At 61.5% G+C, this 13,007-nt stretch overlaps 1 protein-coding gene across 1 annotated transcript in view; it reads left to right on the top strand.

Moving 5' to 3' along the window:
* The window catches only part of GSE1 (Gse1 coiled-coil protein), a 100,842-nt gene that overhangs the window by 24,516 nt on the left and 63,319 nt on the right, over positions 1-13,007 (top strand). Inside the window, 1 exon segment of the mRNA XM_050311699.1 lies at positions 10,369-10,525. Coding sequence (XP_050167656.1) covers positions 10,369-10,525 — 157 coding nt within the window.

The raw sequence follows: 13,007 nt of genomic DNA on the forward strand, positions 1-13,007 counted from the left end.
CCTACTGGGGAGGAGAGCGTCCACCCTCCCACATGGTGGGAGTTGTGGGCAGGGTGGGTGCCAAGTCGCCGGCCTGCTTGGGCCACAGGATCCGTGTTCCGGGCCAAGCACTGGGCTTGGAGAGCCCTGTCAGCGACATGTAAGGTCACCCTGACCGCTGGTGAGGTGGCCCTGCCAGGGCGTGCTGGCTCCTTCATGCCAGGAGCCATGAGGTGGGGGCAGGAGCTGGACCTGGGGCCACCAAGCCCCTCGCCAGGTGAACAAACCTCCTTTTGTGGGCACAGGAGGCAGCTGGCTCCACATGCATAGTGCTGTGCCATGCATCCTGGGCTCTCTGCCGGTGAAGTGACACCCCTGCTGCAGAGAGGCAGACAGGGTGGACACCACTCCACCAGCACCCCATGACTTTGCTCGTGGCTGTCCCTGTGCAGCCCCCTGTGCCATCAGGGTGACCGGGCTGGCCCTTTTTGGGGTTGTTTTCTTCCTGCCAGGTGTGGAGAGCTGAGGAGGGGTCATGGCACCATGGTTGTTTGTGGCAGGTGGCTGCTGCTGCTGCTGTCTCTCTGTGCCTGTCCCCATACAAAGCCCTGCTGCTCCCTCCTTCCCGGCCCCACACCGCGGGGCTCTTGCCAGGCGAGTAACCACGGCTCTGTGTCACAGCGGGTTTGTGCTGCATGTCAAAAGAAGGAGCCAAAATATGATGCTGGGCCCCCCCATGGCTGCCCACCCTGTGCCCGTGCCCTACCAACCCTGCCAGCTGGGGAAACTGAGGCAGCAGGGCAGGAGGCGGCTTGCCTGAGAGATCCAGTGCCAGGACTGGGGAAGCAAACAGGATTCTTGGCGTGGGCTGGCAGTGCCGTGCTCTGCCCTCAGGAGAGGGCTGCTCTTTGCTGGGTGTGCAGTTTTGCTGCTGTGCTGCTCCCCAGCTCTGGCACCCCGGGGGACCGTGGCTCTGTCCCCGCAGGTGACACCCCCCCACCTTGGCGCTGGTGAACAGGGCAATTGTTCCCCCCAGGGGTGGCCGGTGCCCGGCGCTGTGTGTGGCGGGGCTGGCACGGAGAGCGGGTTGGCCTTGGCCTCCTGCCTGCTGCCGTGCCCTTTTCCAGAGGCAGCTGCCTGTGGGCATGGCTTGGCAGCCATCCTGCCTGCGGGCTCGGCCGGGGCAGGACCCCTGCTCCCCTGGGCCACTGGAACAGCTCGGCACAGGGTTGCAACACCCGGGGTCACAGCTGTCATGAGTTTGCAGTTCTCAGCTCAGCGGTGGCTTTTTTCCTCCCAGGTCTCTGCACCAGCTCCATCCCCAAAGCAGAACCTTTCCAGAGCAGGCTCAGAGGGGATGAACAGGGAGCCGGTTCTCCCTGCCCTGCCAAAAAGTCCCTCTGGAAAGGTGCCCAGCGGCGTCACCCCTGTAGAAGTGATGTGTCAGCTCTGAAAGCACCTGGATTTCCACCTCGGAGCTGTGTGCAGGAGGGGGCTGTTCTACCCCCACTTCCTGGACTAACTGGAGCTCTGGGGGGGCCCAGAGCATCTCTGGGGTGGTGACATCCCGTGGTCCTCGCTCAGTTCTGTGCATCCCTCCCCTCCCAGCTCGCTTGCCAGCTAATGGCGCGGCTTATGCCTATGGCTTTTTAAGTGCTTAATGGCGTGCGGGGCTAATGATGCAGCTCCCTCTGTTCGTGCCGCCTGCGTAGATGGATGGTGTTGGGGCTTGGCGCTGCCTGAACCTCCAGGAACGGGACAGAGATGAGAAGGGGCCCAGCCGGTGCCCTGTGGAGCTGGGGGCTGTCAGCGGGCGTCTGCCTGCCTGCCTCTCCTCCCTCCTCTCCCCTGCACGGCTTCTCGGAGCAGTAATGTCACCATAAACGATATTTATCACGAGGTGATAAAAATCTATTTCCAGCGACCTCTTGGAAATGGCCCTCATAAAACCAGGCAGCAGACGGAGGCAGGAGGCAGACAGCGGGGAGGGGGCACGGGCAGGGAAATGGCTGTAATCAGCTGTGGAGCAGGGGCTGGATCTGCTGGGGAGCCAGCCCTGCTATTCCCGACCTCAGTAAATTGATGGCAGCCGTGAAGGCCAGAGGGCTGCCCGGGCAGAGCTGGGTGGATGCTCGGGCATCTCAGGGCTTGAGCATCCTGGGATGCAGCATCCAGGCTGTGCAGGGAGGACCAGAGCGATGTTTATCTTTAGGCAAGCAGGATGGGAGGCTTCTACCAGACATCCAGGGGTGTTCCTAAAATGATATCTCCACTTGGAGGTGCTGGATCTGGTCCTGGAGCAGCAGATTGGGATGGGATGCTGAGCTAGCCATCTTTCCCTGAGTGCCCCAAACCATAAGGAAGAATCTCCACTGGCAGACACTGCTGAATCACCCATTGACCCCCTATCCATCCTGGGGGGGCCACTATCGGTCCTACAGGCCCCTCAGGCTCCATCCCTTTGGTTCTGGTGGCTGGGTGCTGATTCAGCATCCTGATGCTAATTACTCAGCCCCTCGTGAATCCTGGCTGTAAATTCTCCAGCAGGAGCAGGCTCGGCAGCAGAAAGCCTCCCTAGCTCCTTTCCTCTCTGACCTGAGCAGGGACCTGTGATCCTGTGTAATTCATCAGGATGCTGAGTCAGCAGGAGGGTGTCTTGTCCTCCCCCACCCACCTTCAGGGTCCACTGCCCCTCTAGAAAATCCCTCCTCCCTGCTGAGTGTCCCTCCTGGCTGCATGACACTCAGCCCATCTCTGTCCCCACCGTCATTAGGGATATCCTCTCAACTGCACCCGGGTGATGCTGCTGGTCTGGACACCCCTGGGGACTTTGCTGAGCTGGGGGAGCAGAGGGCACCTGTGTCACCTTTGTGGGGCTGGAGAAGTGGGATTTGTTTCTAAAAATGGGGACAGGGCATGACCCCCTGTGTTGTCCCCTGGGGCAGTAGGGATGTGGGGGAAGACGGCTCCCAGCTGCAGGGTCTAATCTGCTGCCCTGATGAAGAGACTTTAATCACTTCAAGTAATTAACCAGGTGGGACGATGGCTGGACCCAGGCTGTCCCCTGCCTGGAGGTGGCAGCCTTAGTGGGGGACACAGGCTGGTGGGGAGGGGGGCGGGCTGGTGTGCAGCTCCCAGATGTGGGTCCTTGCGGGGCTGCGCCAGGAGGGGACAGTGGGGAGAGGATGAGGACATCCAGAAGGATGGGAACATCATTGCTTGCATGTTCAGAGCCCTCAAAATCCCCACAGAGGGATGTGGTGCCGCTCTGGGACCCGATGCCGCCGTGGTGCTCTGTGCCCACCTGCCCGGCGTGCCCGGGGCGCGCGGCGACACGGCGCAGTGTGTGCGGCAGGTATTATCCTGCATTAAAGTTTCCCCTTGCAGATGGTTCACGCTTAATCTGCGGCTTAACGCAGCGCCAGACCTGGCGGTAAGTCCGTCTTTAGATGGCAGGCGGGAGCCGGGAACGGGCGCTAAGCTGCCCGCGGGATGGAGAAGGGGGACACGGTGGATTGAGGGACACGGATTGAGGCTTTAATGCCGCCGCGTCGCAAGCCGATTGCCCAGCCGGCGTGTGGCCCTCGCTGGGACCTTGGGGATTGCTGTGGTGTGCCACCCCCCGAGCTGGATGGGGACCCCCAACCGTGTCCCCTCTCCCAGCATGGTGAGCTTGGCAGAGCCTTGCACCCCCCTGGGTGCTCCTGCCTGCCTCAGTTTACTCCTGGGTGTGCCGCGGGGATTGTCGCGAATGGGAACATCCTGAAAACATGAGCCGCTGTGGGGTGGGTGGGATTTTCCAGAGTGAAAAGCCCCTTGGGGCAGCTGCCTCTCCTCAGGGCAGGTATTTAGGGTGATGAGGAGGGGACATTCGCTGCAGACTGCCCGGCAGCTCTGGAGCTGGAGGTGGGTGAGCTGAGTGCCATGCCGGGCTGTGGTGTCCCTGAGATGGGGATGGGGAGTGTGGGACATGGAGGAGGGGCTTGGCTGAGCACAGCATGTCCTGTGGGATCTCGGCAGGATTTGGGTGGCAGGCAGCAAGCTGCATCCCTCCCCTCTTGGTATGGGGCTCTGTGGTCATGGGGGGACCTGGAGCCAGGGCTGTGGAGTGGTGGCAGGCAGAGGTGGGAGCTGCAGGGACTTCCAAGGCCAGGGAGTCACTGCTCTGGTCAGGGTAGTTTGTCTCAGTGTGAATGGCCCTATTTCAGCTGTTAACTCTGGAGTCTAATGATGAAGGTGAAGGCTCTGTGCTGCACAGCCTTGAGGAAATCTGTGCAGATTTGAAAAGGCTGATTGTTCCCTGCAGGTCCAGGACCAGGACCAGGAGTGGCAGTGCTGCTGCCAGCCCTGCTGTTCGTGCATGGCAGGGATGCTCACATCCTGGACCCTGCCTCAGTTTCTCTGCTTTGAAAGCAGGATGGAGGGAACATTCCCCAACCTGGCAGACATAAACTAGAGCTGTGTGTCCCCATGATGGGACAGAGATTGCTCCAGCACTGAGCAGAGAGCAGGTCCCATCATGCCCAGCCAGCCTGGCTCTGGGGTGATGAGGGGTGAGCGTGGGGCGCTCTCATTGTGGAAGTGAGGTGATGTGGGGCTCAGCATCAGGTCTTGGCATCCCTGATGCCTTGTGCATTGCCAGCAGCCGTGGCTCATCCCACAGCCTGGGGAAACTGAGGCATGGGAGGTGACACGGCATGGCCAGGGCTGTTGAAACAGTGAGCAGTCGCTGATCCCCATGCCCAGAGCCCCAGAGGAGCTCGAGGAAAAGCCAGGAGCGAGCGGCTGCGTGCCCCCCGCCTCCCCCTCCATCACCTCCCTGTTCGCTGGCGAACAAATGTCTGTTCTTGCAAAAAAAAGAAGTGACAGGGGTCGGCGCAGCGCTTTCCACATGACCTGCCCGGGAACAGAGGACGTCTTTGTTAATCCAGCGAGCTGTCAGTTCAGCCTCTTCACAAAAGGCATAAACCACTTATTGCTGCTCTCACCCCTGACCCTGGATCCGCCTGCGCGCCCTCCATTGTGCCGTCTCGAGGAAGCTGGCAAACAATTTCGGCTCCGGCTCCCCTCCCCGCCGGCGGCTGCACGCGGGGGCCGCCGTTCGCCCCACCGGCGTGGGGAGCCGCTGCGGGGGACCCCCCTACACACACCGCCCCCCCGGCCGCATCTGCGCGCCCGCCGCCTCGCCTGGCAGCTGCTGCGAGGGGATGGGGGCTGCCACAAAGGGACCACCTCCCTCCCTCCCTCCATCCCTCCCTCCCAGGGCTGCCGGAGCAGCTGACTGGAACCCGCAGGTTGCGGAGAGGGGGTGCTGGGTGCTGCACCCCATGGCCCCCTGGCCGAAACCCCTTAATGAGAGGGGACAAAAGCTCCTTAGGTAGGGTCCCTGGCTGGGACGGGCTGGGACGGCGGCTTTAGCCAAAGCCGCTTATGGCCCGGCACAAAGCCGCTGGGAACAGCCCAGCTCCCTGGGGCTGGTGTGGATGGGGTGATGCTCACGCCCCGCCGGCCTCAGGGTCCCTGGAGGGTCACACGGGGTGACAACCGAGGGAGGGGGCTGAGTGCGTGCCGCCTACCCCGTTCCCCTACGCCTGGCACCCGGACCCCGCGGCGGGGCCGGTGCGTGCTGGAGCAATTAGATGCAGTCACTTTGGGGCTATATATAACCCAAATTGCTGCCTGCAGCTCGTTAGCTGCTGTCAGAGCCACTGCGGCCGTGGCGCTGAGGTGGTGTCGCCGGGGGGGGCTGGAGGGTGACACGGGGATCTGCTGCTCCCCAGGGATGGGGGAGTGGGGCGGGGGTGGCTGTGGTTGTGCTCCAGTGGGTACAGGGTCAGACCCTTGCTGGGAGTGGGGTCCCCAAGGGGGATGTTCTTCCCTCCAGGTACTCCCAGTGTGGTGCTTCACTGGTCAGTGAAGGGTGGGCTGTGACATGGGGGTCATGGTCAGGCCTTTCCCTGCCTGGTGGCACAACCTGGCCCCTGGGTCAGGGTGCTCAGGCATGGGGGGGCCACTGGTTCATCCCTTGCCCATGCCGGTGCTGTTTCTGGCATTGTCTCCCTGTGTGGCATCCAGCCTGACCACAGTCTCCAGCCCCTTCCATCCCTGCTGGTTCCCGCCTGGGCTCGCCGGCACGTCGCGGCTCTGCCGGCACACACCAGCCCCCGCGCCGGGGAAGAGCGCGGCACCTCGGGCTGTCTGGGGGCAGCTGCGAGATGAGTGCGAACATATTGTGTGGGCTCCTGGAGCAGGCGTCACGGTGTCGCTGCTGGAGAGCGAGCAGGAACCGCAGCCCCGCCGTGACAAACGGCTCCGGCACAGCCGCAGCCGTGCCCACGCGGGCGCCGCGGCACAGCCAGCATTGCCGCTGCACCGGGACACAGAGCAGGCATCCGAGTGGGCAGTGATGCTCATGGGCTGATCCCCAGCACACAGTGTCACCTGCCACCACCACGACCCATCCATCCGGCTCCATTAATTTCCTGGGGGGTTCACATCCCAGTCTTGGGAAGGGTTAACGGCACCGTGTCTCGCTCTGGAGCCTTTTGTTTCTTTCCCATTTTTTCTCCCCCCTCCCCGTTTTAATGAGGGGTTAGCACAGCTGTAATTGCAGGTTCCAACTTTCCACCAGCAAACACAGCTGAGAAACTTTAAACACGGTGGGGATGCGCGGATCCAGCCACCACCCCTCCTGTGGATGCCCACTGGGGCAAAGCCGTGCCACCAGCAGGGACCCCAGCTCTCCAGGGAGACCCCAGCCTGCTTTTGTGGGAAAACCCTGTTTTCAGGCATCTGGGATGAGGATGAGGAGGGCAAAGGCTTCCTGGAGGGAATAGCAGCTGGAACCGTCTGGGGGAACACACGGCAGGGGCTGTGCCCGCCGTGACTGTGATAAAGCCCCGGCGGGAGCCGGGGTCTCCAGGGCCTCACTGACAAAGGGAGCCAGGGGAAGCCCACTCCCACAGCCCTCAACATTCCAAAACCACCTTTTATCCTGAGCGCTGCCTCACAGGCCTGAGGGAAGATGGGAGATGGCGGGGGTTTGCCCCCACCAAGCCTGCATCCCGGGAAGTGCAGGATACAGCCCCTCTGTGCCGAGCATCCTCCTCACCTCATGCCTTGCTCGTTCGCGGGAGCTGGCACACAGGTTGTGCCAAACCCCACTGCCGGTGCAGCTGTGCCGGTGCTCGCCGGGCTCCGTGCCCGCCGCCCTGCCGGGGTGATGCCAGCCAAGAGCCGAAAGTGCCAGGATTGCATCCACCCCCGGTGCTCTGGCTGCTGGAAGTGTGGGGGTTTTCCGAGGTGCTGCCACCTGGGCGGGTGGAGGTTGGGGCGATGCAGCGGGGGCTTTGCCGTGCCCGCGGCATTCCCGTGGGCGGTGGGTGTTCCCGTGGGAGGCATTTCCCGTGGGCGGCGTTGCTGCTGTGCACGCTGCAGCCCGTCCTGGCAGCAGGCGAGGCACAGGGGAGGTGGAATGGGGAAGCCGCATTTTCGGGTGTCCTGAAGGCACAGGAAATGCCTTGGCATGGTCTCCTGTGTGCCGGATCCCTCACCTTTTGCTTTCCTGCTCCATTACTGCCATCCCAAAGCTGGGGGAGGCTGAGTGCCCCAGCAGCTATTTAGTCTGCTGGGAGCAGAAGGAATGTGCCCTTGTTGAGGAGGGATAGGTGTGAGGACACCAGACATGGGACACCTTTCCCTGCCCTTGGTGCCATCATGTACCCTGGCTGCCTGCCCGAGACACCAAGCTGAGGGCCTGGGAGACACCATGCTGATGGTGGGGGACACAGGTGACATGAGGTCTGTCAGTGGTTCTCTATGCCTCTTCCTTGAGGTCACCAGCTGTGTTTTGACCCCTCTTGAGCTCTCCGTGACCTTCATACTGAGGACCTGCTGGGATAGATGGGGACAGAGGCCACACAGGGGTGGGTTGAGGAGTGTCATGCTGTGGAGTTGTCCCTGCCACCTCTGGTTGGTGCCTTTTCTCTATGGTTCTGTCACTTGTGGAGCTGCCCTGCTATCTGTGCCCATCTCCCCTGGCTTGCAGCCCTGCATGCCAGCTCAATTTTTCCTGTGTTAATAACATCATATAACGATGTCACATTGATGTCACCTCACTGCACACCTACCCTTGACCTGGATGCTGCCTGGGGCTGTGCCCTGTGTCCCTGACCCCCGCCATGGATGTCCTCTGAGCTGTTTCAGGGTCATTCTTCAGTCCTTCTGTCCATCTGCAAGCTCCCTTCATGCATGTCATGAGCAGGCCGACCTCAGCTCAGCACTATTCAACAGGCACAGATGCTGGTTCCCTCTCTCCATCCCTGGGAAGATGCAGGATAAGCATCTCCCACATCCAGGACAAGCTGAGCATCACCACAGGGGGACACGTTGGGGGAACTACCAGCCCTCCCCTCAAATTTCGACATGTGGTGGCAGAGCACCCTTCCCTCCCAACCTCTTGCCGAGCACCTAAGGGTGCTGCTTAGCAAATTAACACCCCAATCAACCCGCTCACCCCTAATTGGGGGTGAGTCTTTGAGGACGTGGCTGGGGAGGAAGGCCCCCCCCTCCAAGGGGCTGCCGCCATGCTTTATCTGGGTGGACAGATCCCTCCTAATTGAGCAGATATTCCGTGTTCGCAAACAGATGGCTCCTTTGCATCAATTATTCCTTATCTGTGTAACCGGGGATGATTTGCTGACAGATAGCGCCGGGTGAAGTTGAAGCAAGGAGGCAGCCGGTGCTCCATGCTGGAGCCTGGGGGGTCCCAGGGGACAGGGGTGGTGAGAGGGAGACGGATTCTGGCTGCCCCTTGGGCAGGTGGGACCCATCTCCTGTGCTTTTGCATCTCAGCATCTCTTGGCAGGAAAATAGAGGGGGTGGAGGCTGCCATTGCTGTGGGGTTGGTGGGTGGATTAGGATGTAGGTGGGGGCCTGGGGGGCTGCTGAAGGTCCCCAGGGAGAAAAAGGAAAGTGCCAGTCTTGGCCCAGCCGCTAAGATCTGTCTTCCCCACCACAACCCCAGCCCAGCGCTTCCCAGCCATGTCTTGCCCAATGCTGCTGTGACACATGACAGGGAGTGATTAATGCTAATTAATGATTAGTTGCTCCGGGTATCAAAGTGCACCCCAGCCCTTTCCCATGCCCACAGGTTGGGGATTGCTGCCTGCTGCTGCCGGTGGCATTGCCCCATGAGGAGGAGAGGTGGCACGGCATCCCACCTGAGACATCCTTGCCACCTCCACAGATCCCACACGTTCAGGGATGGGGACTGATCCCTGGGCTTGTCCCCTGCCCGCTGTGAAAGTCATCTTCTGTTAATCATTGCAAAAGAGAAGAGCATCCCACCATTACCAGGGCAGCCGGTGGCACCCCGCCAGTTGGAGCTGGTACGTGGTGGCACTTGAGGACTCACAGGATGTGCCAAGCTCTTGCGGTTGTGCGGCGCTGCCATATGGATTCCATAAATTAAACCTTTCCAGGAAGCAAATGGTAAATTTATATGTCCGCTCGTGTGCGTGGCTCACTGAGTCTGAGGGCTTCCCAGCAAAACAAGCGTTGCACTTCAGTTCTCCGCATTTGTGGGAGTAATCCCAGGAAAAATGGGATCAACATCAAATCCTCACGGTGCTGCAGCCATGGCCCTAGTGTCCCAAAATCAGGAGCACAGTGTCCCCTATGGATGCCACCTGTGGCAGGAGGGAGGTCACCCGCATCCTGCCGTGCCCGGGGTGAGCACAGCATCCCGGGGACCTGTTCAGACTTTGATCGGAGTGATCCATGTGTCTATCCCAGAGTGGCATGGCAGTGCTGGGATGTGCGTGGTGTCGCTGGATGTTGCTTTATTAGAGCTAAAGAGGAGTGGTGACAGCCCAAGCTCTGTGCCTGGACATGCCTGACACAGGAGGGTGACAGCTACAGCAAACCTGGGGCCACAGCAGCACCAGGGGTCAGGGAGGGGACCAAGGAGGGCAGCGGGAATGCTGTCCCCATCCCAGCAGCACATTTTCCTCACCCGCCTGGCAGGGAAGGCGATGAGGGGTTGTTGATCTCGAGTAAACACTGCCCAGTTGAGTAATCAGGAGCTGCCTAACCGGCCAGCTGCTGCCGGCGGGCGAGGGGACGCCGCTTTGATTCATGTCCTCACCCCCCCTCCAGCCTTTCTTGTCTGGCTGCGCTGGGAGCCATCGGCCGGATCCAGCTGTAGCCCCGCGGCGCGGGCTGGCGTGCGGCTCCCGCGCCGGCCACGTGCACCGGCCGGCAGGAAAACAAAAGCATCTTGTGTCTGTGTGCCCCAAACCCCCCCCACCCGGTGCCCCCCACCCCGCACGGCGGTGCTCTGACCGGGGAAGGGAAAGGCGCTGAGTCTCTGTCCTCCTTCTCTTCCAGGCGTCCTCTTTGTCCCTGGAGACAGTCACCACCAAGCCTGTGGCCGGCGAGCCCCGGGCAGTCGTCGCTGGGGAGAGCCCGGGGACGGGCAGCGCTGCCCCGGACATCGGCCAGCGGACGGCTTTGGATGTGGAAGGCGCGGACGCTGGAGCCACAAGTAGGTGATGTTGGGTGATACCAGGGGGGTACAAGGCTGCCATGGCCAAGGGCTGTCCCCTGTCCCACCGTGGAGTACACTGAATTCCAACGTGCCGCTTGGGTCTCCTGGCTCACACCCAGAGGCTTGGGATAGGTATCCAAAACCCACAGCCCCACCAGAAAGGTGACCCCATGGCACCGCAGGCCTTGCCTACTGTCCTTGGGGCCATGAGTCAGGCCGTGGGCGCCAGGGAGAGCCATGGCGTTGGGCTGGATGTGCTGGGGAGTTGGGGGGGCCCCGGGGCTGGGATGGGCCACGGCTCCTGGGACTTGGCCGCCCTGTCCGTCAGGAGCAGCAGCATTTTTAGGAGAGGTATCATGCGTGCTTCCCGCCTGCCGCCTCCCTGGACCAGCTTGTTTGCCAGCCCTTCCCGGCGGGCGCGCCGTGCCGTGTTGTGCTGTGCCACGCCAGGCTCCTTTGATCTGGTAACAACCGCCGATGCCGGTTCCTGGTATTGGGCTGGGAAGAGTTGGGAACCGCAAGGTGCAGCGGGCGGGAAGCCGGGGTGGGCAGGGAGTTGGAGGGGTCGCAGCCTGGGGGTCAGGGGACTGCTTGGTGGGGGCGTTTGTGACCCACCCCACCACTTCCCAGGAAGGTGGTGGCCCATGTCATCCATCAATCAGCCCCATAGTGATTTCAGCCCTAGTTTGGGATCCTGCAAGTTGCTGTGTCCCCGGGGGGGTCGGGATGCATTTACAAGCTGCTCACAGCCCAGCCAGCAGTGGCGTGGACACAAGCTGGGAGCTGTGGCCTGGAACGGGCCCGCTGGAGTCAGCCCGGGATTTATTACCCTGCCAGTGGCTGCTGGGCAAAGGTGACAGTGACTAATGGCTTGTTACACGCCTGCCACATCTCATCTGTGCACTGCGGCCGGCTGCCGCGCTCCCACCCCGGCGTCCAGGCAGCCTGCATCCCTTCCGGGGGGGGGAAACACAGGGGCAAACCTCCCCTGTGCCCCCACGGGGACCTTGGCCAGAGCGGGTGACAGGGACAGTTGGATGGCTTGGCATGGAATGCATCCCTACGCCAAGGACGGAGACCTAACCTACTCTGTCAGCATTCCCTGTGGCCAGGCGTAGTCGGGCTGGCATGTCGGAGAGCACCACCATGTCTTGGGGGTGGTGACACATCCCAGGGTGTCCTGGTGAGCCTCGTGTGACACACAGGACTTCCCGGTGCACAGAACCCCTTGGTGGTTGCCAAACCATGAGCCACTGCTCTGCCAGCATGGTGGCAATCCTGTGCCGGGGTGTCTGGACTGGAATGCGGAGGGGATCCTGCGTGCGTGTCCGGATGGATGCTGACGAAACCACAAATGCATTCACTAGGAAAATTAAAAAATTAACAGGCATTGGCTCGCTCTAGATTAGTAAAGGCAGGAGATAAAAGCGGCTCTTTATACCTTGTGAGAATTGCTGATAAGGGCATTTGTTCCTCTGTATTCTTTAAAAAGAATGCAATAAAAATTTAAAATAGAACGGGAAAAGGGAGACAGAGAGGGGGGGAAAAGTACAAGGAGGACTGGGGGGGGGTGTCAGGCAGTACCAGCGCTGCGGCAGCACCAGCGTGGGGCCTGTTGGAGGAAGAGGAGGAGGATGGAGGGGGCGAAGAGGTGAAGGTGAACCGGGAAGGGATTTGGGTGGGTGTGCTAGTGGTGTGGCAGTTTGTTGGGGGATGGCTGGGTGTCCCTGCTGTGGTCTGCGTTTCCTCCCGTGGAGATGCCAGTTCACAGCTGGCAGTGTCAGGATGAGACTCCTTGCCGATGCCTCCCTCCTGCCCAGGGAAGGTGGGGGTCCAGCCTATCCGAGCCAGCCAAGCCTGTCTGGCTCGTGGAGCCGACCTGTGGCTGGTGAATGATGGGCAACTTCCTCCATGTGTGAGTGGGCTGAGCCCCACCCTGCTCTTGTCACTGGTGCCCCCAAGCCCAGGTGCAGGCAGAGCTCTCAGGGTGATGGTGGGATGGCACAGGGGTGACCACCACCTTCCCCACCTCAGGGGAACAGTGCTGACCCTGCTCCTGCACCCAGGGCAGGGGATGAACAGGGCACTGGGCCACACTGAGGGGGCTGCTGTGGGAACACCCCTTATCTCCACCGGGTCTGGACTCAGGACCACCCTGAGTGCTGGGTGATGGGCTGGGCTGGCACCGCTGAGATCTGGGGTGTGTCCCAGAGCCTGTTTGGAGTTCAAAGCAATTTTGGGGTGGGGGGTCAGAGGGCAGGATGCCACCCCAAACCTCTTACCCCCCTTTATCTCTGCATTCTGGGAGGGGGACACCTGTGCTCTGGGGTCAGGGCTGTTACCTTCCATCACCCTAATTCTTGGGATGCTGAGGAGGGAGGGGAACCCCCCTCGAGCTCCCCCCTCCCCACGGGGGATCCCCCATCCCCGCTGCACTGGGGGGTGGTCCCGAGGGGTGGTCCCGAGAGTGTGCGAGGGG

This window comes from Myiozetetes cayanensis, unplaced genomic scaffold, assembly GCF_022539395.1.
Source record: "Myiozetetes cayanensis isolate MyiCay16 unplaced genomic scaffold, myiCay2020 scf16, whole genome shotgun sequence".
Taxonomy (NCBI): domain Eukaryota; kingdom Metazoa; phylum Chordata; class Aves; order Passeriformes; family Tyrannidae; genus Myiozetetes; species Myiozetetes cayanensis.